The following is a 24,260-nucleotide window of genomic DNA, read 5'->3' as shown; positions in this document are numbered from 1 at the left end:
CTGTTTGTGATTGTTTCTACTATATTTCCACACCGTATAACAGAAACGCTCATTTTAGATATCACCAGGAGACGCTAATAGAATTCGTTGTTCTTGTGTGATCTGGAATCAGAGCATATTGGAAGCTAAGTTTATAGAGAACTGTATTTCTCAGTAATTCTTGCTGTACAGGGTTAGGGAAGGAGAAGAATAAAAATATTTCTCCTTCACCATGCTTTCCACAAGGAGGTTCTTACTGATTTACCTCTGAGTCCACCTTTGTACCTATTACACACAGACTTATATTTTCTGAATAGAAAATATTTATTGAATAGGTTTTTTGTTCAGCAGATATTTCACAGCAGCTTTTACACCCTTATTTCTCAAGCTATAGATTATAGGATTTAGCATGGGGGTCACTACCCCATAAAAGAGGGAAATAAGCTTGTCTGAAGTTTGCAACTTGTCTTCCCCAGGCCGTTCCTGAGACTTGGGTTTGGCATACATAAAGAAGATGGTTCCATAAAATATGATCACCACAGTCAGATGTGCTGAGCAGGTGGAAAAGGCCTTGTGCCTCCCAGTGGCTGAGTTCATTCTCGAGATGGTGTAAAGGATGAACATGTAGGAGAAAAAAATGACCAGCAGTGGAAGAACCAGAAATGCTATATTTGATATCACCATGGTGATAATATTGAGGGATATATCAGCACAAGCTAGCTTAAGAACAGCTAATATTTCACATGTGAAGTGATTGATAATGTTATTCCCACAGAAAGGCAATTGCATGGCAAGAGATGTTTGCACCATTGAGTTGATTCCGCCAGAGAGCCATGACACAGCAGCCATCAGAACATACACCACCTTGCTCATGATGATGGGGTATCTCAGAGGGTTACAGATGGCCACATAGCGGTCAAAGGCCATCATGCCAAGGAGCAAACACTCAGTTGACCCCATTGCAAACCCAAAGAACATCTGCACTGCACATCCAGAGAAGGAAATGTTCCTTTTTTTTGAGACTAAGCTCACCAATGTTGAGGGAACAGAGGAGGATGTATAGCAGATATCCAGGAAAGAGAGGTTGCCCAGGAAGAAGTACATGGGGATATGAAGTCGGGAATCAAAGATGCTCACTATGATCAGAACACCATTGCCAATCAGAATCACTAGATACATAACTAGAATTACAGCAAAGTAAATGATCTCAATCTTTGGGTATCCAGAAAGACCAAGAAGTAGAAATTCTGACACAAATGTCTGGTTAATTTTATCCATGTCATCTGCTTTCAGAAGGAAGATGTAATATAAAATGCATTCACTGCCAAGAAACACTTGTAAAAATTTACTGAACAATTCATTTTTTAGAATGGGTTATAAGGAGTGTTTGCTTGAAGCTCTAACATCTGGTTATCTTCAACAATGCATGTAACTAGAATACAATGAAATTGGGCAAGATGGAAGTACCAGCATACAATGCCAATATATGAAGATCTACCTCTGATCAGACACAGAAGTAATATTTCCTGTTGTTGAGGACATGTCCCTGGGTTGAGATTTCTAAACTCTTGACTAATTACTAATTATAAGCCTGACTTCTTCATCTGTCCCAGAAAGCAAGCAGTGGAAATGGCAAAACATTGAAAATTAGATTTGGAATTAATAATGATGGTAAAATTTCACAGCAACTTTGATTTTTTGGTGCATATTTCTTTCTCAGCCTGCATACCTTAGATTAGTCAATTTAATTATATCTTTTATAGGTAATTAATAATAAATTGAATGATATTAACTGACATTTAACATGTTTAAACATAGTTGATCTCATATTCCAGCCCCTCTGGGTATCTTCTGTGAGATCATTGCATATATCAGCTCCACATGAATGTTATAATCTTCAGAGAACATTACACAGTCTCTTCACTTATTTTATTCTGTGGTTTCAGAGTGTATCTTGATAACTGATTCATTTAATTCAACCTAAGAAAATTAGGTTTAAATATTTTATATAAATATACACCACTTTGATTTATAAAATATAATCTTTTATATTATTCCTATTTTTTCAAATATAAGAGATGGAACTTCTCCAAAGTTAACAAGGTAGCAGTAAGTGGAGCTCGGAGCTCCTATCAAGTCTAGTTCACAGCTTCACTAACTCTCATCTACATATGAACCGTCTGGGTATCTTGAGAAATTTAGATTCTGTGTTCAGGGCAGCTCTTGAGATTCTGCATTTATCCTGAGTGCCCAGGTGATACTTATGCAACAGGTCTGAACACACTTGGGTAACAAGGCTTCAGCCTACACCAAATTGGTAGATAACGCAGATTTTTCTGATCCAGATAGATTTTCTTTGCTTTATTATGGATGGGCATGCCATCCTGAAATATGACAAGAACATACTTTTTTGTTTTACAAGAAGCTCCATATTCCTATCATGTTTGTAAACATCCTAAAGGAAAAATATTATTGAAAGACAAAGTTTTTTAAAGTGGGCTAAACTTTGCCAGACCTTTAACCCAGTCATACTCTAAGCACAAAAGAATAAATAAAAGAATAAAATGCCTGCCATTACAAAGCTGACAATTCAGTTGGATACAGGAAAAGTACATATGAAAAGACATTATAAGTATAATTACATTATGTAACTGAAACTGTGGAAAGTGAAACCCTAGATAAGAAGGAACTACTGACTTTATTGGAATATATATGACATGAGTTTAACATACTGAAATAGTCTCTCAGGCTAAAATAAAAGTCTGGTTTGAAGTTCTAAGCTCCTAATTAGAGCTGCAGTCTTTTCATTTTAAAAATGGTGATAAAAATACCTGTTTTACTTTTCTTGCTGTGATATTATATGGAAATAATGAGATAGCACAGGGAAATTGCTTTGAGGATTAAAGGACATTTTATAAATAATAATGAAATAATAAAAATGATTCACATCTGTATTTTGCTGACAATGAATTGAATATTAAATAACAGTTTTACTGTAGATTGAAATATAGTTTCATGGTATTGAAGACTTACCTTTCTACTGATAAATTATTCCTACCTCCTAAAAGAACCAGTTACTTTCTTCTTAGTTTTAATGTCAGCATCTGAATTAAGGTCAGGTTCAACAAACAATGCCAGATTCCACAGATGTGAAAAAATTAATATTTGTAATGTAACAGTTGTAATTGCTCCCCAATTCCCAAAGCAATTTAAAGTTGGAAGGATAGCTCTGTGGAATGAAGAAACTTCTGGGTGTGTCAGGGACAGTGTCCCACAGACACAATTAAGATTGTTACTGGGAATAAACTGTAGCTAAACTAAAGCATAAAAATGAAATGACATTCTCCTACCCATGTAACTTTGGAAACAGAGGCAAATAATCACCAAATTAACTTTATAAAATGTGAGAGAGAATTTTAACTCAAAATATGTTTACCAAAGTAAGGTGAATTCAAAGCAAGAAATTACACATTCAAATGGTAATTACCAAAACAAAACACTAGAATTTAAAATGATCTAGCTTGGCGGGTGTGTCTCATTGACCCAGGAACCAAGAGGTCATGATTCCCAGTCAGGGCACATGCCAGGATTTTGGGATTGATCCCCAGTGTGTGTCGGGGGGGAGGGGGGCTGCTGGAGGCAGCTGATCTACGATGTTTCTCTCTCATCGATGTTTCTATCTCTCTATCCCTCTCCCTTTCTCTCTCTCTAAAAATCAATAAAATCATATTTAAAATTATCTAGATATTATAAACAGATATTTGTTGTGAATTAAAGGCATTGTCATTTAACAGTTGTCTGTCTATGAGTTGTTATTATTTTTTGCTTAATCCCTTCACGTTTTCATCCAGCCCAACAACCCCTTCCTCTCTGGCAGCTGTCAGTCAGTTTTCTATCTATGAGTCTGTTTCTATTTTGTTTGTTAATTTATTTTGTTCATTAGATTCTACATGTAAGTAAAATCATATAGTACTTATCTTTCTCTGAATGGTTATTTCACTTAGCCTAATACTCTACAGGTCCATCCGTGTTGTCACAAAAGATGAGATTTCCTTCTTTGTCACAGCTGAATAGTATTCCATTGTGTAAATGTATCATAGCTTTTTTATCCATTTATCTACTGCTGGACACTTGGGCTGCTCCCAAATCTTGGCTATCCTATATAATAAAAGGGTAATATGCAAATTGACCCTAACAGCAGAACGACTGGGAATGACTAGTCACTATGACACATACTGACCACCAGGGGGTAGACGCTCAATGCAGGAGTTGCCCCCTGGTGGTCAGTGCGCTCCCACAGAAGGAGCTCTGCTCAGCCACAAGCCAGGCTGATGACTGCCAGCACAGCAGTGGTGGTGGGAGCCTCTCCCACCTCCTCAGCAGCAGTAAGGATGTCCGACTGCAGTTTAGGCCTGCTACCCGTTGGCATATGGACATCCCCTGAGGGCTCCCGGGCTGCCAGAGGGATGTCTGACTGCCATCTTAGGCCAAATCCCCCGGGGAGCGGGCCTAAGTCAGCAGGTGGACATCCCCCGAGGGGTCCCAGACTGCGAGAGGGCACAGGCCGGGCTGAGGGACCCCCGACCCCACAAGTGCACAAATTTTTGTGCACAGAGCCTCTAGTTGTAAATAACACTGCAATGAACACAGGGGTGGCATATATTCTTTCTAATTAGTGTATTGGGTTTCTTTGGACGTATTCCAAGAAGTGGATTTGCTGGGACATAAAGCAGTTCATTTTTAATATTTTGAGGTAATTCCATACTGTTTTCCATAGTGACTGTACCAATCTTCATTCCACCAACAATGATTACTAATGGTATTCATTTTGTAATATATAATTATATCATATCAACACAATGTTATATGTCAATAAAAATTCAGAATAACACATAAAACATAGATTACAAGTTTTTCTGGTTTGAAGAACAGAGAAAGTGTTTAGGCAAAGAAGAATTGAGCTCTAACTCCTTTCAGAATTTTTTTTTTTCCAATGGTCCTTCAGTGAAAAGTAGCACTGTAGGCAAAAACTATAGACATTAAAGCAACATATAATTTCATAGTATACAAAATACAGAGCACATTTGAGAAACTAATGGATATGGTAAAATTGTCCATCTGCCTACAAGTACATATCCTGTGTGTCCACTATGCTCAAGAAACATCTTGTTTAAAATATATTTTTAAAATTGATTTATAGAGAGAGATGGAGATATGACATGTCATTCCCATACAATCATGTGTCTGTATCTGAGATATCTTCTTCTCTACCAGACTATTTAAATGTCCCTGAACCATTATAATAATATTTTTATTACTGTGGCTCACAGTGTGTTTCAAATATGGATGCTTTCCTTATTTTTCTTTTATAAATTTAATTGTTCAAGGTGTGTACTTTTATTCTTCCATATAAATTTTAGAATGAGTACTCATATTCCTCAAAACAAAACTAGCTGAAATTTTGAATGTATTTAATTGAATATATAGATTAATTTGGGGGGAAATTATATTTTTATACCATTTATTAACATGTTTACCCTTTCAATTAATCAGTCTATTAGGCTATTTATAATTTTTAAATGATTTATATATTTTGTGCATGCTTTAAGATAAAACACAGGTGCTTCATATTTTTATTATGTTAATTTCCATTATGTTTGTTAATCATTTATTGCTAATATAAGGAGACCTACTGATTTTCCCATTGATCTTACATCCAGAATCTTACTAATTTTTTCTCATTAGGTTTATAAATTTTTCAGTCTCCTTTTATTGCTACCTCTGCCATTTCTTATCTTGTGATTTTGAACAGGTTTACTTATGTTAAATAGTAGCTGTAAGAATGGGCATCCTTATTATAGATCTTAATGAAAATGTATAAACTGTCTTAATTATTACTAAATAATAAGTTGCTACTGGTTTTTGGTATATGGTTTCCTTTTAAGATTAAGAAGTTACCTTCTATTTCTAAACTTCAAATAGTTTATATGAGAATTGTGAATTGACCTTCACCAAATTTATTTCTTGCATCTCACAAAATAATTGCTTTTTATTTTCTTCAGACTACTCATGTTATGATTTACTGGTGATGTTTAGCAAAAGTTTAAGCAAGGCTAATAAGAAAAATTCATATGCATACAATAATAGTTCTTAATTCCTTGGATTTTTATGCATAAAAATCACTTAGAAATATATATGGCATAGACTAATCAATACACATATTACTATTTTATTTGATAATAAAATTATTAAAATGCAGATTATCAATATTACTCCATACTTACTGCATTTGTGTCCAAACTACGCTCCTTGGAAACCAAATTGAGGGAGGAAGAGTGAATAAGGTACTAAAAGATAGTGCTTTTTCCTTCCCTGCAAAGCAGTGTAACTTTGACCAGAAAAATTCTCCTTTTAATTTGTTTCCTATATTATGCTTCCATATAAGTTTTATTTGCTAAAAAATAATGTTTGCATGTCACTGACTTAATTAAATGTATACATTTTTAATAAAAGTAGTTATTACAGTTGATCCCTCAGTTATAGTTCTTACATAAAGTAAAAATAAACAAGTGTAGCCTACAATACATAACATTACATCACTCTATTCATTATTAAATTGACTTTGTAAATACTTTCAATTCATTTGTATTAAAAAACATTTATTAATATATGTATGTATGTATTTGAACACAAAATTCCTCATCAAATTGAAGTAGATACTGAAGTAATATATGTCCTTTCAATAAGGCAGCTGTCCTCAAGGAGACTGTATGCATACATGTAATGACTGCTTATACCACCAGCACAACATACTGAGCTCTAGAAAGTGACTTAACCACACAGCACTGCATTATGATTTTGATGGGCCTACGGCACTTTGCCCTTATGGGCTCTTTCTTCCATGCAATAATATTACACTTTATATCTGCATTGGCACAAAGATAAATATACAAATACTATGTATTAAAACTTAAAAATTCATTGCTTTATTCAGATTTTAAAAGAAATCAAAATATTTTCATAGTCTCCTAACAGGATGGTAGGTCTACTGTGCCTGGAGGATAAGTCAGCCTTGTAGCCTTGGGTCAAGCATTCAAATACATACAGGATCTGTCAGACGAAATCAACTGAGAATAACATGTTAATTGGCAACTAATATTCATCTCCAGCGACAAACGTAAGAGAGAAAGGAGAGTATTCTTGTAGAATGGGGAACATGCTTCAAATCCAATGCATCAGCTGTAACTGAGCCGGATGATGGAAATGGGTTCTATGTTCTCAGTATTATCGTTTATTTTACGATTTTTGTCCTGGAGTTATACCGTTGCATCCAAATACAGAACTACATACAGTAACTGAATATGTTTCTTAAAGGAGGAGCGCTTACCTACAATGTTTTAACAAATTTTTGTTCTATCATCCAGAGAGTCTTTTGGAGAAATGGTATACATGATATGGAAAGGACCAATGACTCCATATTGACAGAATTTGCCCTGGTTGGACTTTCTGCCCACCCAAAGCTCCAGACAGTTTTCTTTGTGCTAGTTTTGTGGATGTATCTGATGATCCTGCTGGAATATGGAGTTATCATCTCAGTAATCATTTATGATTCTCACTTGCACACCCCCATGTATTTCTTCCTCTGTAATCTTTGCTTCCTGGACATTTGCTACACAAGCTCCTCTGTCCCACTAATTCTTGACAGCTTTCTGACAGTAAGGAAACGTGTCTTATTCTCTGGGTGCATGGTGCAAATGTTTCTCTCCTTTGCCATGGCGACAACAGAGTGTATGCTTCTGGGCGTGATGGCACTTGATCACTATGTGGCCATCTGCTACCCACTGAGATACCCTGTCATCATGAGCAAAGGTGCCTACATGCTCATGGCAGCTGGGTCCTGGGTCTCCGGGCTCATGGACTCAGTGGTGCAGACATTTCTCGCAATGCAATTACCATTCTGTGCTAACAATGTCATTAACCATTTTGTCTGTGAAATTCTGGCTATCCTGCAACTGGCCTGTACTGATATTTCAATCAATGTGATCAGCATGGTAGGGTCAAATTTGATTTTTCTGGTTATTCCATTGCTAATAATTTCCCTTTCTTACATTTTTATTGTTGCTGCTATTCTGAGGATCCCTTCCACTGAAGGAAAACATAAGGCCTTCTCCGCCTGTTCAGCCCACCCGACAGTGGTGATTATATTCTATGGAACCATTTTCTTCATGTATGCAAAGCCCAAGTTTAAAGAGTCTGTTGGTACAGATTATCAAGACATCACTGAGGCCCTTATCTCCCTCTTCTATGGAGTGATGACTCCCATGCTCAATCCTCTCATCTAGTCTTCGGAACGAAGATGTAAAGGCTGCTGTGAAGAACATGCTGGGAAGGAAAAACGTCTCTGATGGACTATAGATGGATACTGATTTACACTATGTGACTCGCCATTCAAAGCTGTGGCAGACACAAAATGCAAATAGAGAAAATTACCATGTGAAAACGAATTTACTATCTCATTCAAAACCATACTGTGAAAATATTTGGGGCCCTGGCTGGGTAGCTCAGTTGGTTAGAGCATTGTCCAAATACACCAAGATTGTGGGTTTGATCTCCGGTCAAGGCACATAATAATCAATGAATGCACAAATAAGTAAAACAACAACGTTTCTCTCTCTCTCTCTCTCTCTCTCTCTCTCTCTCTCTCTCATACAATTTTTAAAAAGCAGATCATTAAAAAATAATAAAATATTTTGATTTGGTTTCTGTGATTACTATCAGTATTTGTTCTAACTGCAGAAATAACACATACTTGTGGTTATAAAAAATACTATTACAGACTACAAACTGCTTGTGATTATGGATGCCTTTGTTCTTTGCTTGTATTTTTTAGTTTCCTATATATGCACATGCTAACTTTAAAAAAAAATAAATGTTACTTTAAAAAAATACCATTATGGGAATGCAAAATGGTGAAAATCTCTTAGGAAGTCCCAGAAAAACATAATTATTCCTAAGCCTTCAGAAAACTATAAAGGCAAAAAGTGTTCTAAAAAGAAATTTATAACCTAAAGTACATTATTAATTATTCAAGTGATTATTAATCAGCACATGATATATATACTCATTTTTTATATATATTCATTTTTAATTTGTTCATTTATTTACTATTTCTGTCTACCACACATATAAGCTTTCTGAGAGTAGGAACTTATCTGTTTATTACCCTACATTGCAAAGGCCTAGAATAGAACATGACATATAATAGATGCTCAATAAATATTTTTCAATAACTAAATGAATCACATCATCTATAAAACTAGAAATGTATTTATGTCATATCCGAGGTAACAATAGTAATTCAAAAAGAAATCTGATCAACCAGGTTGTAATGAAGACTTCTTTCCCACTCTGCATTGAATTGCACAGCTCCTACGCAGTAGGAGAACTAGACAGAACTGATAACTGACAGAAACGGCGATAAGAGGATTAGAAATGGCTAAAGAGAGTCCAGTTGTTCAGTGAACTGAGGAACTACAGGATTTTGGGGAGATAAGACAAAGATAACTCAAAATTGAGATGATCATTATTGCTGAGGAGTACAGCCCGGGGGGGGGGGGGTGCAGAGAGCAATGCCATTGGAGGAACTGAGTCAGATCTCGCCCTTTGAGGAATCTATGAGAGTTTATGTTTAAAACACAAATCTGAAATAAAAGTCTTTAACTACTTCTAAATTGTAAAAATAAGTCCATAATATCTTCCTTTCTTGTTAGAAGAAACGTTACCTTAAGATTAAATAAGTTAGTTCATGCATAGCACTAAAAATCACCTGAAACATACTAAATTTAAATAAATATTGACTGTTTTATTATTATTATTACAGTTGGGTGTACGTTAATGGGTCATAAAGCTTTGAGTATGCACAAGGTTTTCATCCTTACTTTTTATGGAGTAATTTTGATGCTATTAAACTATTGTCTCTGAGTTTCAAATCCATTTTTCTATTCTCCGCTTTGAGTTGGGATTGGCACAGTAAAAAACCACAGTTCTCCTTCCCTAGCTAGCTTCTGTGAAATTCTTCCAGAAGAGCTGCTAGAGAGAATGGAAAGTAGGTTGGATAAAGATAAGGGACCTCCCTATGTGCTTTTCCTGTCAGCATCTGGCCAGCTGTGGTTCTTCACCGTGACAATGGCAACTCCTGAGCTGCTTCCAGCATTGGTTTCAGTTTTCATTTCTTCTTTTCTATAACCCAGAAGCTACCAGTGCCACCTCCTCAGAGGTTTGAATATGTTTCTCAGCTTTACTTCTGGTTAATGAATAGCCTTTCAAGTCTTTAGCCTTGAATATCTTTAAAGAAATAAAACACGCAATTCTTTGCTTGAGAAATTTAGTGAATGAGATAAGAGTGTACGCAATAGATTTGGCTGGGCTATCATTTTCAGGCACAACCAAATAACAGAAGTTAGTGGACAAGATATTTGTATTTCTTTTGCAGTTTCTTTCTTGTGTCTAAAATATAGATTATGAAAGCCTCTTTAATATACTCTAAAATAACATAATAATCATCATCATCATATGGAAAAAAATGAATAGTTATAGGAGACCCTGAAATATGTGTGAGAAGAAACAAACTTAGGACCTTGAGGAAAATATAAGTCTTTTCTTTCCTAATGCATATCTAGCACCTACCTAAGTTCCATTCCTAGCATATAGTATGTTATTTCTATAAATATGTTAAATTGATGCGTAAGTAAATAAATGGATTAAAAACTTCAGAAGGGTATATTTAGTTTTCAAAATAATTTATCAAGATCATGTCATTAGATCCCCATAACTGTGTAAGTAGCTAATATTTCCCCAACATTAGATAAAAGAAAACCTATTTCCAAAAATATAGAAATATATGAAGTCACAAATAGGATATAAGAAGTCTTTGATTTGAACAAAACAACTGACAACTTTAGCAACCCAACTATTATGAAATACAAATTCTTCTAAAGCACATATAAAATATTCACAAAAACTTGTATTTTGTTAGGCAGAAAGCAAGAATCAACAAATTTTAGAGAGAGAGATAGGAACATCTACAGTTGCCTCCCACACGCTCCCCAATCGGGGTGTCAAATCTACCAATTTTGGTGTAATGGGCAATGCTATAAACAACTGAGTCACACAGGCCAGGGCAAGAATCAGCAAATTTCAAAGAAATCATATTACATATTCTATATTCTTCCAATTAAATTAAAAGTTATTAATTTAAAAAACTCCATAACCTGAGATAACACTTCTAAATGACTAATGAGTAGCCATGATATTAAAAAAATATTTAACAACTTCTATGGCAAGTACTCCAATAAATCAGAATGAATGCCTGCCATAGTAATGTATGCCAGCTCAATTTCTGCTTTGCTTTATAGACCACAGAAAAAATTACAAAGAAAAATATTAAAATCGTATACAACCAGACCCGAGCTTGTACTCACTAGTACCACAATACTGGTTGTTTACAGTTAGTAGTCATGCTGATTAATAGATAGCTCTGACTCACTCTTTGTAAAAGGTATCTCCAATATTAATCCTGCTAGGAAATGAAAGATAACTGAATATGGTATATTAAAATTTAATAGATATAAAAAATCAGTTTTTGAGGGAAATTTTCATTTTTAGAATTTTATAGAAAACAGCTTCTTAATGAAGAGAGAATGAAGGAAACAAAAGGAAAAGGAAGAGAAAGGTAAGAAACTATAAAATTTGAATGCAAAGCCACTACACAAGGCATTGTTGCTATATATTTACATCTTATTTTTATTAAATCTTCACAGTAATGTTGAAAAGTATATCTCCTTGCTCTTAATTTACAGGTGAAGAGACTAAGGCTCATAGAAGTTAAGATCATGCAGGTTCTCAGTGGTAATGCTAGTTTTCAAAGCATGGTCTTGACTATGAATATATTATTTCCTCTACTGCCTCCTAGTAAGAAGGAAAATACCTAAGTCCAGCTGCACCTGAATCAGGAAAATTTAAGATATTAGAAGGCAAGAAAGTTAATAGAGCCTAACTGAATTTAACCTCAGAATTTCTCCAAAGCTCTTAACTTTGGATATACAGGTGAATTCAGGAGGCTATGACTGAAATCTAACCTCCACATCTATCTTACTAATCTATAGTCTATGCAAGTAATTTAACTTCTCTGAGCCTCAGATTTCTTATTTATAGCGAGGATTAAATATGCCAGCTCATTCATCTACTCTTGACAGCACTTCTCTCACTCTAAAGAAAGGGTCTTAGTTTGAAAAATCAAAGAGCCAGGGGAATAGGGAGAGTTCAACTACAACCACGGTTGCTCTGGTGATAGTGCAACTACATCTACCAGGCAGATACAGTCTAGCCACCATATGAAATGAAAATTTAAACACTAATGATGGAAATTCAATTTGATGCTGTAGATGGTGTGATTTTTGATGCAAATGTTATAGGTAATACCTCTTCAGGATATGAAAAAAGTACAGCAAGTATTACTGACTGTACTCTACATTTTAAGGAAGAAAGGAGGAGGACCACTAAAAGGAGAAGCAAGTTTCAAGAAATAGAGAGGTATGGATAGGTGGATAGGTAGATTCACCAAGATCACAAAAGGGAATATCCTAACTCTAAGAAAGGAAATTGGAGCTATGACCACTGGCAATACCAGAGACATTAAAGTAGAGAAGAGGGACCAATTGGTTCAGGAATGACTCCTGAAGGGCAGGCTGGAGAGTCATCAGTGGTAGGCCAAAGCTGTCAGAGGATCAGTAGGACCACTAACAAAAATAAAGGAACAATAATTTTACTGAGCCCCGATAGAAAATTCTCATGACTATGTCTGGACAACAACCATGCATTTTCAGAGAAATGGGAAAAGAAAGAAAGGGCCCTCTTCCCTGTTGCAGGTCAATTAAAATGAAGCAAACACATCAGTGAGTAATGTTTTATGTAGCTCATGGAAGGGAATACATTCAACATCACTTAAGTTGCAGATACATTTAATCCTCATAAAACCCTGAAGATATATGTGATTTTCTACAGTAAGGAATGTGGAGTCCAAAAAAGGTTATACAAATTGCCTTGGGTCACACAGCAAGAAGTGGCACAATTAAACAGACTCCAAAATTCATACATTTCATAGATAGATAGATAGGTAGATAGATAGATATATCTCCTATATAATAAAAGCATAATATGCAAATTGACCGAATGGAGGAACAACCAGTTGATATGATGTGCACTGACCACCAGGGGGCAGACGCTCAATACAAGAGCTTCCCCCTGGTGGTCAGTGCGCTCCCACAGAGGGAGCCACTCAGCCAGAAGCCGGGCTCATGGCTGGCAAGCCCAGTGGCAGTGGCAGGAGCCTCTCCCACCTCGGCTGCAGACAGGTGGTAAGGAGCAAGGGGTCCTGGACTGAGAGAGCTCTGGACTGCAAGAGGGATGTCTGACTGCCAGCTTAGGCCCCATCCCAGAAGGCGGACATCTCCTGAGGGGTACCGGACTGTGAGAGGGCACAGGCCAGGCTAAGGGATGCCCCCCCCTCCAGTGCACGAATCTAGTGCACCAGGTGTGTGTGTGTGTGTGTGTGTGTGTGTGTGTGTGTGTGTGTGTTTTATTGCTAAAAGACCTTCCTATCCATCTCTTTAGCAAATAGACAAAGAATAATTTTCAGTTCTATATGACCTCTGATGGTGTAAAACACAATGGTTCCAAGGAGGCCAGTCAGCCTAGGAAGACATCATTTCTTTTCTACTTGTTACCTCATAACCTGGTAATCTCCTCCCACAGGAATATAAAAGTCAGATATTTACATCTAAGCAGAGAACTACATCTCAGAGGGCTTCATTAAAAGTTGACTGACCTACTTCTCTCTGATACCAAGATACAAATAGGTTACATAGAGATGGGATCCCATGTGCTTGCAACTAAAGTCAAGCTTGTTAAAGTAAACTTGTAACTTTTTAACAACAACATTCCCCTCAACAGGTTTTCTGGAGGGAATCTGGGGATGTTCCTAAGAGAGTCAATTCTCCTCCTTAGTCACAACTTCTATGAAAGAAAAGAATGTATGAGATCAGCCACAAGGAAATTCTAAAAGTGGAATCATTTTATTCTGTGAAGAGAAAGCAGTCCTCTATGCACTTGCCATCACCATGTCATTCATAAAATGTAATTAGATAGAGTAAAGAAGACATATCCTAATGAAAACATTGCATAGAGGGGTTGATAAGCTGGTGGGAAAGGGAATAATATATAGCACATGCATTTTGTTTAGTCAAATAGAATTTAAAAGAGTAGCCACAGTCCTCCCGCCTCTATATTGCTTTAGACCCAACTTGTTTTATTCAACTTGTTTTACTCAAGTGCATAGCCGTGAAGATATTTGAGTTTGTGACTCCTAGAAGACATAAAGTCATGCAGATGGTCATTTTTGTTCTGGGAAATGAATTGAGGGCCCATATAATTAATGTTGTGATTTTTAAAAAATCATTACAGTCGTTTGGAAATAGAATGATCTAACCTTTAAAGTACAAAGTTATTTTTTCTCCAATATTCATGTAAATCCAGGACAACATGGGTAAGGACACCATAAAGGTGAAGCCCGAGTAGGATTCCTACTGCCTAGAGCAGCCGTGGGCAAACTACGGCCCGCGGGCCAGATCCGACCCATTTGAAATGAATAAAACTAAAACAAAAACAAAAACCGTACCCTTTTATGTAATGATGTTTACTTTGAATTTATATTAGTTCACACAAACACTCCATCCATGCTTTTGTTCCGGCCCTCCGGTCCAGTTTAAGAACCCATTGTGGCCCTCGAGTCAAAAAGTTTGCCCACCCCTGGCCTAGAGGGAAGTTCAATCAGTAGTAAGATGTTTTTCTAACTCTGGACTTAAATAATCTGTAATAACATTTAAATATGGTACCAGTCAAGTACTTAGGTCAGGGCCATCAAGATGATAAATGGCAACTAAACAAAAATGGTAAACAAATAATCATATTAATCAGCACACGTTTGAAATGCACCATTCATCACATCCATTCAGAATCACTGTGAAATAATTAAGACCCTCAAAGAGCAACCTGTTCTATCAGGGTTCTTTTGGAGAACAACAAATAAACTATTTGCTCATCTGCATCTAGATAATTGAACATTTATTACAGTAATTTTAATACACGGATGCCCAAGATTTCTAACAGTAGCTATATGATCAGATATCTGTGAGATGGTTCAGTGAGAATGTATCTGTACTGATTATAATACAAATGTGAGTAAGGGCACTGGGGCTGATCAACCCCCCCTATCTTTTGTTGGAGATTTCTTATGATTGCTCAAATTTGCAATGCAATTTTAGAGGACTCAAATTTGAAATATGGCTCAAATAAATATGTCATTTTTAACATTACCTAGCACTCATCGCAACTACAAATGTATCTATCTGTCCCTTTGGCATCTGGTAGCACTGGACGCAGACATGTGTGGTGAGAAGGGAATCAGCCCATACTTACCTGCCAGTGCCTGTGTTCCTGTCGTACCTAGTTTTCCACCCACCCCAAGCCACACAGAGTTCCAAGAATGTAGGATGAGCTACCTGAGCCCTGGCTGCAATCAAACACCCAAAGATGAGCATGGGAATGACAGCCCAATGCTTGAAAGTATGAGCTCTGCTTCCTCCAAATATTTTCTACTTTGTTTTATAGGAACCGGTGAAACATATGAAAGTCAGAATACAGCATTTCCTCTCATCTTCAGAAAAAAGTTACTGTCTAGAAGTAAGTCCTTATAAGATATCAAGTGGTGGTCATTGCCCAGTTTACTATAAATGTGAAACTGTGCCCTAAACAAGAGGTGGTATTCAAAAAATATTTAACAAATAAGGCATAGGCAACAACAAATCGTAACAGAAATGCAGCTGAAATGACATGTTATACTGTCAGCAGAGGGTGGTGGTTTGATCGGTATCACAGTTTAAGATGATCCATCCTGCTGCTGCCTGAAGACTGGACTGAAGGAAGGCAAGAGTGAAAGCTGAAAGGCCAACGGGAAGGCGTTGCTGAAATGCCACAGTAAGCAGGAGCTCACGACTTGTTGGAGCTGTACACTACTCAATTTGTCTCCCATGGCTTTTTGGTCTGCCAACGTGCCTGCTGAGTTAAACTTACTTGAATGCATTTATCAGGAAAAATAAGCCTCCTCTAATTTAGATGGAATTATCTTAAATGACTTACCCAGGCTTTGTGTAATCAAATTCAGTAAGTTGTATAATTTTATCTCATACGAGCAATCAGTACTTTCCCCAACTCATTAAGGAATAGATTATATTCTTTGGTGGCAGTGGTTCATTTTGATACTCTTTCTATTGGTTTTTATAGCTTCATATTGGAACACAATTACAGTGGGGCCTTGACTTACGAGTTTAATTCGTTCCGTGATGGAGTTCATAACTCAAATTACTCGTATGTCAAATCACTGTGATGTTCCCTGCACCAACTAGCGTTTGGGTATCTGAAGCTGGCTCGTAACCCGAAATTTTTTGAGCCTACAACTCAAAGCAAAAAATCGGCCAAGAGACAGCTCGTATCTCAAAAAAACTCGTTAGTCGGGACACTCGTAAGTCAAGGCCCCACTGTCAGTTGGGTTCATCTTTTGGAACAATAATGGAAACACAGGCAATGCTACTTGCTTTGTCTTCAATGATGTTTATATTTTCACCTGTAAACATGTTGTACACATGATGGTGGGAGAAGGCACAAAGCCAAGTTTGTGGCCAGGTATAAAAAGCAAACATGCAAAGGTAACTTTCACTTCTAAAGTATTCCAACCTCCTGAAGAATGGTTTTTCATTGAGGCATGGTTTGAAGTGTCAATCAGAATGATATGCAAATTAACCACCAACACAGATGGCAGTTAATTTGCATACGTAGGCTCCAAGCAGCAAAGGGAAGACTGAAGGCAAGCCAGAGCTGCGAAGACGCAAGACTGAAGGCGGCTCCGGCCAGAGCGAAGGCCTGGGCCCAGGATGCCGGAGGAAAACCTGTGCTGGCAGCCAGGAGAAGGGAAGGCCTATTGTATGAATCTCTTCGTGCAACAGGCCTCTAGTTAAATATAATAATGTTAACCATCTTCTATGGAGGGCCTGTTAAATACCAAGAACCATGGTAAGTACTCTTTACCACATAACAACCTTGTCAGCAATCTGTAAATACTTTAAAAGCTGTCACAAGAAAGGAACATATACTTATTTTTTCTTGTTTGAAAGGGAAAGATGAGTTGCATATAGAATTGTATATATAAAGGCAACTCTAACAATGACAATTGTGCCCAAATAAGCTGTGTGGCCTCATTGGGTTTGGGACAGAAATAAGATTAATGTCAACCATATTTAGATGTTTTCTGTCATCTCATAAGGGTTATAACTAGATTAATTTAAAGATGATTTTCAGCTCTAAGATCTAATAATTTAGAATTTGACTATTTTACTAGCCCAATTGTATGCATATGCATTTAATTATCTTCATCTCCACTCTCATAAGATGAAACAAAAAAAATCAAGTCATAAAAGAAAAGTCCATTCATATATTTTTAAAATATTTTTATTGATTTCAGAGAGGAAGGGAAAGTTGATTTCAGAAAGGAAGAGAGAGAGAGAGAGAGAAAACATCAATGATGAGAGAGAATCATTGATCGACTGCCTCCCGCACACCCTACCCTGTGGATCAAGGCAGCAACCCAGGAATATGCCCTGACTGGGATTCAAACCTGGGACCCTTCAGTCCGCAGGCCGATGCTCTATCCACTGAGCCAAACCAGCCAGGACAATATTTTTATGGATCATATGAAAATTAAAATAACATGCCAAAAGTAAGGAGGAAATCCACAAGTTGGAAAAGTACTTGCAAAAAAAACTGGAGCCCAGCCAGCATAGCTCAATGGTTGAGTGTCCACCTATGAATCAGGAGGTCATAGTTTGATTCATAATCAGGGCACATGCCCAGGTTGCAAGCTTGATCCCCAGCTTGAGGCATGCAGGAGGGAGCCGATCAATAATTCTCTCATCACTGATGTTTCTCTCTCTCCCTCTCCCTTTCCCTTCCTCTCTGAAATCAATAAAAAATTTATAAAAAATTGGAGAGCAAAGTGTTAATCTATGAAGAGCTTAAGCAAATTAAAAGGAAAACTATCAAACTACCAAGAGATAGTGAAGCAAAGAATGTGGATAGACAACAAAAGAGAAAATACAAGAAGCAAATAAACATGGACTGCCCTGGCTGGTTTGGCTCAGCAGATAGAGCCCTGGGTTCAATTCTGACAAGGGCACATGCCCAGTAAAGGAAGTGGCCAATGATTCTCTCTCATCATTGATGTTTCTATCTCTCTCTCCCTCTCCCTTCCTCTCTAAAATCAATAAAAATAAATAAAATAAAAAGCCCCAGCTGGTTTTGCTCAGTGGATAGAGCATTGGCCTGTGGACTGAAGGGTCCTGGTTTCGATTCTGGTCAAGGGCACATGAATTTATAGAAACAGAGAATAGATTGGTGGTTTTCAGGGGGTGGGGTTGCGGGGAGAGGGGTGAGTGATGGTGGTCAGATGGTACAAACTTCTAGTTATAAGATTAATAAGGTCTGGAAACCTAATGTACAGCATGGTGACTATAGTTAATAATATATACTGCATACTAGGAAGTTGCTATGAGAACATCTATTTCATACCTAAAAAAAAAAAATTAAAAAGTTGCTCTGAGAGTAGGTTCTGAATGCTCTCACACAAAAAAGGCAACTATGTTGAGAGGATGCATATGTTAACTAACCTTACTGGTATTTTGATAATCACTTTGCAGTATGTACATTCATCAAATCATAACATTGTACACCTTAAACTTATAAAATGTAATGTAAATTATTTCTCAATAAAGCTGGGGGGTGGCAAATTCTTGGGGAAGAGTAACTTTTCTGAGAACTTTTGTACATATTCTGATTCAAAACCTAACTTATTTTGAAGCCACAAATACACAGACATAGTCAATGAATACTATAAGAAATGTATGGAAGTTATATAAATTTCCAATCACTGGGTTGTGCACCTGAAACTATATTGTATCTCAATTCTAAATAAAAAATTTAACAAAATATTATTTAAAAAATATTTTCTTCATGTCAAAATAATTGGGTCTTTGGAATGTGCAGAAGTAGAGACTTTATCTCTAGGGAATCCCAAGTTTCTGACTCACAACCTTAGGGACTGAAGAACTTGGTAAAAATAAGTGCTAGACTGACTTCCAAAAGAAGCTGAGTCTCTCTTGAGTAAGTATCAACTTCTGGGCAAATCATGTAAAACTAGAGTTGCATCGCTGACCTTTCTTTTTAATATGCCTTATTTCCTTGACACCCTTTTCAGAAGATTCAAGTTTGCCTAACTATGGCTAATCTTTTCCGTGTGTGTGTGTGTGTGTGTGTGTGTGTGTGTGTGTGTTTAGGAAGGAGCAACCTTCTTTAAAATTGAGAATTTTCTGGTCTCATCTAAAAAATGCAAATGAAATTCAAATTCTTGGGGATTTTTTCTATTACTTTATAAAGTGGATGGTGTGGATGACTTATAAACCCAGTCACAAGGTAAGATAGAGAAGTTTTATTAAAATTATTTCAAAATAAAAATACCCTATCAATAAATACAAACATTTCTGAGTTTAGGCAATCCTTAATGGTAGGGTTTTAAAATATCTATGTAAAGAAAAAAGTACAAAATCCCAGGCATCATCTCCAAGACCAGAATATTCTTTGAATTTTTTAAAATCTCAAAGTAGTTCATGGAAGAGAAAGTTGCTTTCAATATTAACAGACCCGTATAAATAATGGGCTAATGACTACTATATTTGAGTATCCAATTCAATAAAATATTAAGTAAAAATTATCTGCATCAAGACCCATAAACTACGCTCAATAAGCATTTGAGAAAATATGTAGTTAAAGGTGTTAATGGTAAAAAATAAAAAAGTATTAGAAACAAAAAATATGTAACAGAAGGCAAAAGTAATCATACCTGTAAGTCTGAATCCCAGCTGGCCAAGGCTAAAGAATATTAAAAATGATGGCGTTCTCATTTATTACTAACCAAATTCTGCTACCCTGGACCTTAATTCTCTCTACACTAGACATGAAAGGAATTTGGGGCATATTTTTCATTTGAATTTATTATTGTGAACAATTTATTCATAAATGGAAGACAAGGTCTTCAATGTTTTCAAAAGAGGTAAATATATTTTGTGTGTATAACTATCATATGGATCCTTGTATCGTATTAAATTTTGTTTTATTATAAGTTTATAAATTAGTAAACATTGTGGTATAATGGAAAAATGGGAGCTTGGGAATCATATAAATAAGGGTTTAAATTATAATTATAGTATTTGTCAACTATAAGATATTTAAAATTGTACTTAACTTTTAAAAATCAAATTAGTTTCTTCACAGGTAAAATTTTAAGATAATATTTGAGCTACTTTGAAGGTTAAATAATAAAAATTATATGAAGTGCTTCATACTAGAACTTCACATGTCAATTATTCTTCTCTTTGTGAGCTAAAATAATACATCTTTCCTTGTGGCATATTAACTAAAGATTAGAGTTTCCAAAATCTATAAATTGAGAGCTGGAAAATCCATTAATCTTTGTGTAGTATCATCACTGGTCTTAATTGATCTTTTTAGAAAAGTTGGAGAGGATAACTGAGAATTTAGAGTGCAGACGGTATGTATTTTTCATTGAAAAATCTTAGTACTTTAAAAACTAGATCTTAAGTAGCAAAGTCAATTTTAAAAAGCAAAAAAAAAACCCCACAAAAAACCAACAACAACAACAAAAAACACACAAGAAAGTTAGAGGCCCTTCTAGAAAGCTAGAGTTTGACTTCTGGCTTAGATAAGAAAAGAAAAAAAGGTCACAAACTTTCATAGGTCTATTATAACACTGAAATGGTGCCTGGATGAAGTCCCAGCATTAAACCACAGAATGGTGATTTATTATAAAAGACTAGAGGTTGGGAGAGAGGATTGGAAGATGTCTAGGCTCCAGGCCAGTTCAGCCTTTACAAATGAGAACTTCATCTCTTAGGGACAATTCTTTTCTTGGAATCAATGATCTGCAATCTCTTTTTATAACATATGATTAAGTCAAGAGCTCAAGTTTTCTTGATGTACCTCCTACAAACAATAAACACTGTTACCTGGAGGATTTTTAGGGTAGGGATTATAACTGTACTAGGTCCATCAGAAACAGCGTGTTCCTATCAATAACTGGACACCAGTATAACTCAAGCTCACTGTATGAGGTCTCTAGACACCTAAGACAATCAACATTTCTTATGCTGTTTTAACATTTTGTCTGAGTTCATCTTCCTAACCTAATTGGATACCTGCTTCAGTGTTTGTCTCTTTTTTATTATTTTATGCACATCTATTTTAGAATTTGGGTAATTCAGAAAAGCATAAAAAATATCTCTAAGATAACCATTAATGTTTTGGATATTTCTTTCTAATCTATCTAGATTATCTTGGTTGAAGTTTTGGTTTTATAGCGAATGCTATAATTGTTATTTGCTTCTTAATCATTTTAACATAATTCAAGCATCATTTTTGTATTTATACAAATTCCTCACAAATGTTATATTAATAGGTGCATAATGATCCATCAAATAAATGTGCTAAGATTTTCTAACAATTACTTTAGCATTAACCAAGAATAAAACCTGCTTAACAAAAATAATATCTAATAATGGCAAAGAACTAGAAAAAAATTGAATTATCTAATACACAGATCTCATGGAAAGTAACTTACTAGAAACTATCAAAAATCTTAAAGATCTTCATTCCATTGTTCCCAGAAATCCATTTTAGGGAAGTAAACATAAGTGAAGAAAATATTTCAGACAATGATATTCAACAGAGTGTTTGTCGATTGCTTCTTAAAAGTCACGCTAGCATTATAAGAGTGATGAAAATAACTTCCTTTATACCGCCTAATAACCCCTTTCCCCCACTTGAAAGCATTAAAGCAGATTGGTGGTCTCTCTTATAAAGATTTGCAAGGGATTCTTTTCAGCAACTATCTCAGGGCTGTTAGAATAGCAAATGCATGCCATAATTCTTTTCTGCAATTTCCAAATAGAAATCAATTTTTAGGAGATGTTTCTAAAAAAGAAGAGAGGGCATTTTATCTGATTCACATATTGTCTAAAAAAATCTTCAGGACAGACCCAAAACAACTGATGCTCCTTCAAAGCTTCTACAAAAATTGTATTCCTAGATTCAGAGTAAGTTGACATCCGCACATACAGGCAATCAAATTCCAATCTTTTTGTTTTACGTTGCACACTAAGTATTTGATAAAAACTGATAAAGACAATGTTGATGATGAAGACAATAGTGGGATAATTAAAGTAATAGAGTAATGTAAATTTAGAAATGATGTTATGATTATGCAGTCCTATCTTCTCATTATAATGTTGAAGAAAATAGGATTTTAATTTGCGAAACAATTTCTATTAGCTTTACAAATAGCTTTTCAATGTATTTTTTACTCAAAGTTGCCACTCTATTACAAAATATTAGTATATTACATTACATTACACTAGAGTTTATGGTGTGATAGAGTTTGCTATGCTTAACAATTCTTGGGTTTTCTTTTCTCTCTCATTGACTAGGAATATTACATTTTTTATAATTTTTTGCAGTACATCAGGAGTTATATGATTGTGATCTGGTTATTGGAAACTGGTCAAAAAATTAAAGCAAATTGAAGTATATGCTGGCCTACCCAACCCTTCCTACCCTCTTTGAAATGTGTGCCTACAAAGTTGGGTGCAGCTTGATTTGGATGAGAGGTCTCATTTCCATAGCCAACATGTATATAGACATTCTATTATGCTGATTAATATGTCACACCATTATAAGCTGGAGTTTTTATGGAAAGTAGCATAACATGTTGGCAATTTAATATACCAGAAACACAGCCATTGTCTGAAAACACTAAGTGGAAACTAATCCATTGTATCAATTTTTCCCCCTCTAGGGATATTTTTAAAGTGATGCAAAATACCTTGAGGATAAAGAGATGTCTTCAAAATTATGTTCTTTAATTTATTTGCCATAAAGAAGGTCATGTACTAATATCTACTCTTTCATTTTTTTCAAATTAAAGTCATTTGCTCCATGCTTTATGGTACACAACTCAGGTGCTTGAGCTAACCTCGAATTCCTGTTTTGAAAAAATATTGATCCTAATGACAAATTCAACACATGGGAGAGTAACAACTTTTATATGGGCAGAAATAAAAAAAAATGTATGCAATTTGGTTGACTGTATAGCTAAAATATAAAGAACACAAAATTTATTGCTACACACTAACACAGAAGTCTCACATCCAACTCTCCCAAAGTGTCAGTTTTGCATTATCTACTATTCAGTCCTACAAACAATTAAAGCACCAATGGCACTCTGCAAAGGTTGTGGAGAGAGATGGTTTACAAGGCCTTACTATTCAGGTGAGTTCTGCAGAGTATCAGCATCTGGGAACGTGTTAATAAATGCAGATCTTAGAAGCCACATCAGGCCCACTGGCTCAGAATCTTTTACAAGGATTGTGTGTGGGATTCACCTGCACTGACAGTTGGACGTTGGACTCACTCCACTAGACAGGTAGCTCTCTTCCTCAGTGGCACATTAGAATCATCTGGAGTGTACTACTTAAAAATATGCCTGATTCTCACTCCTTAGACAACTTACATAATTTGGGGACAGCAATAAGCATTTAGTTAAAAGAGGGGAAGTAAAGTAAGAAAATTAAAATTTGAATAAAAAGTATGTTTTTATATACATTTATATATATGTGTGTGTGTGTATATATATATATATATAGCCTCTATGAATTTTATTTTCCTTTGAGAATTATAGTAATGATAAAATAAGTGTAATTAACATATTAGTAAATTATAAAACCCTAAACCAGCTGTATTTTCAAAATCAAATAGATATTTTTAACAGGTTAGGCATGCTCTTTCCAAAATACTAATATTTAAAATTGGGCCTGTAGGTCCACTGAATCAGAGATTACAGATGTTTATTCAAAATTCAAATAGTTCTTCCCTACCTCAGAACTTGTGCATTACAAGCTCAAGAATAGAATCAGAAACCTGTGTTTTTAATAAGCTATCAATGTAATTATTTCATGTCTTTAATGCACTGCCTTATAAGCTGGAAGAGG

The 24,260-nt window shown here is 35.7% G+C and overlaps 2 protein-coding genes across 2 annotated transcripts; one reads left to right on the top strand and one right to left on the bottom strand.

Annotated features, from left to right (window-relative positions):
* Positions 1-303: 303 nt before the first annotated feature.
* Positions 304-1,307, bottom strand: LOC102770410 (olfactory receptor 13C3). The gene has a single exon (XM_006768733.1). The coding sequence runs from the start codon at positions 1,255-1,257 to the stop codon at positions 304-306; it is 954 nt and encodes a 317-aa protein (XP_006768796.1). The 5' UTR covers positions 1,258-1,307.
* A 6,126-nt stretch (positions 1,308-7,433) lies between these two features.
* LOC102772697 (olfactory receptor 13C8-like) lies at positions 7,434-8,382 on the top strand. Its single transcript, XM_015567200.1, has one exon. It carries the CDS (start codon positions 7,434-7,436, stop codon positions 8,319-8,321), a length of 888 nt encoding a protein of 295 aa, XP_015422686.1. The 3' UTR covers positions 8,322-8,382.
* Positions 8,383-24,260: the final 15,878 nt, after the last annotated feature.

The sequence above is a fragment of the Myotis davidii genome, unplaced genomic scaffold (assembly GCF_000327345.1).
Source record: "Myotis davidii unplaced genomic scaffold, ASM32734v1 scaffold723, whole genome shotgun sequence".
NCBI lineage: Eukaryota > Metazoa > Chordata > Mammalia > Chiroptera > Vespertilionidae > Myotis > Myotis davidii.
The sequence above is the reverse complement of the archived record's forward strand: the minus strand, read 5'-3'. Positions and strand labels throughout refer to the sequence as shown.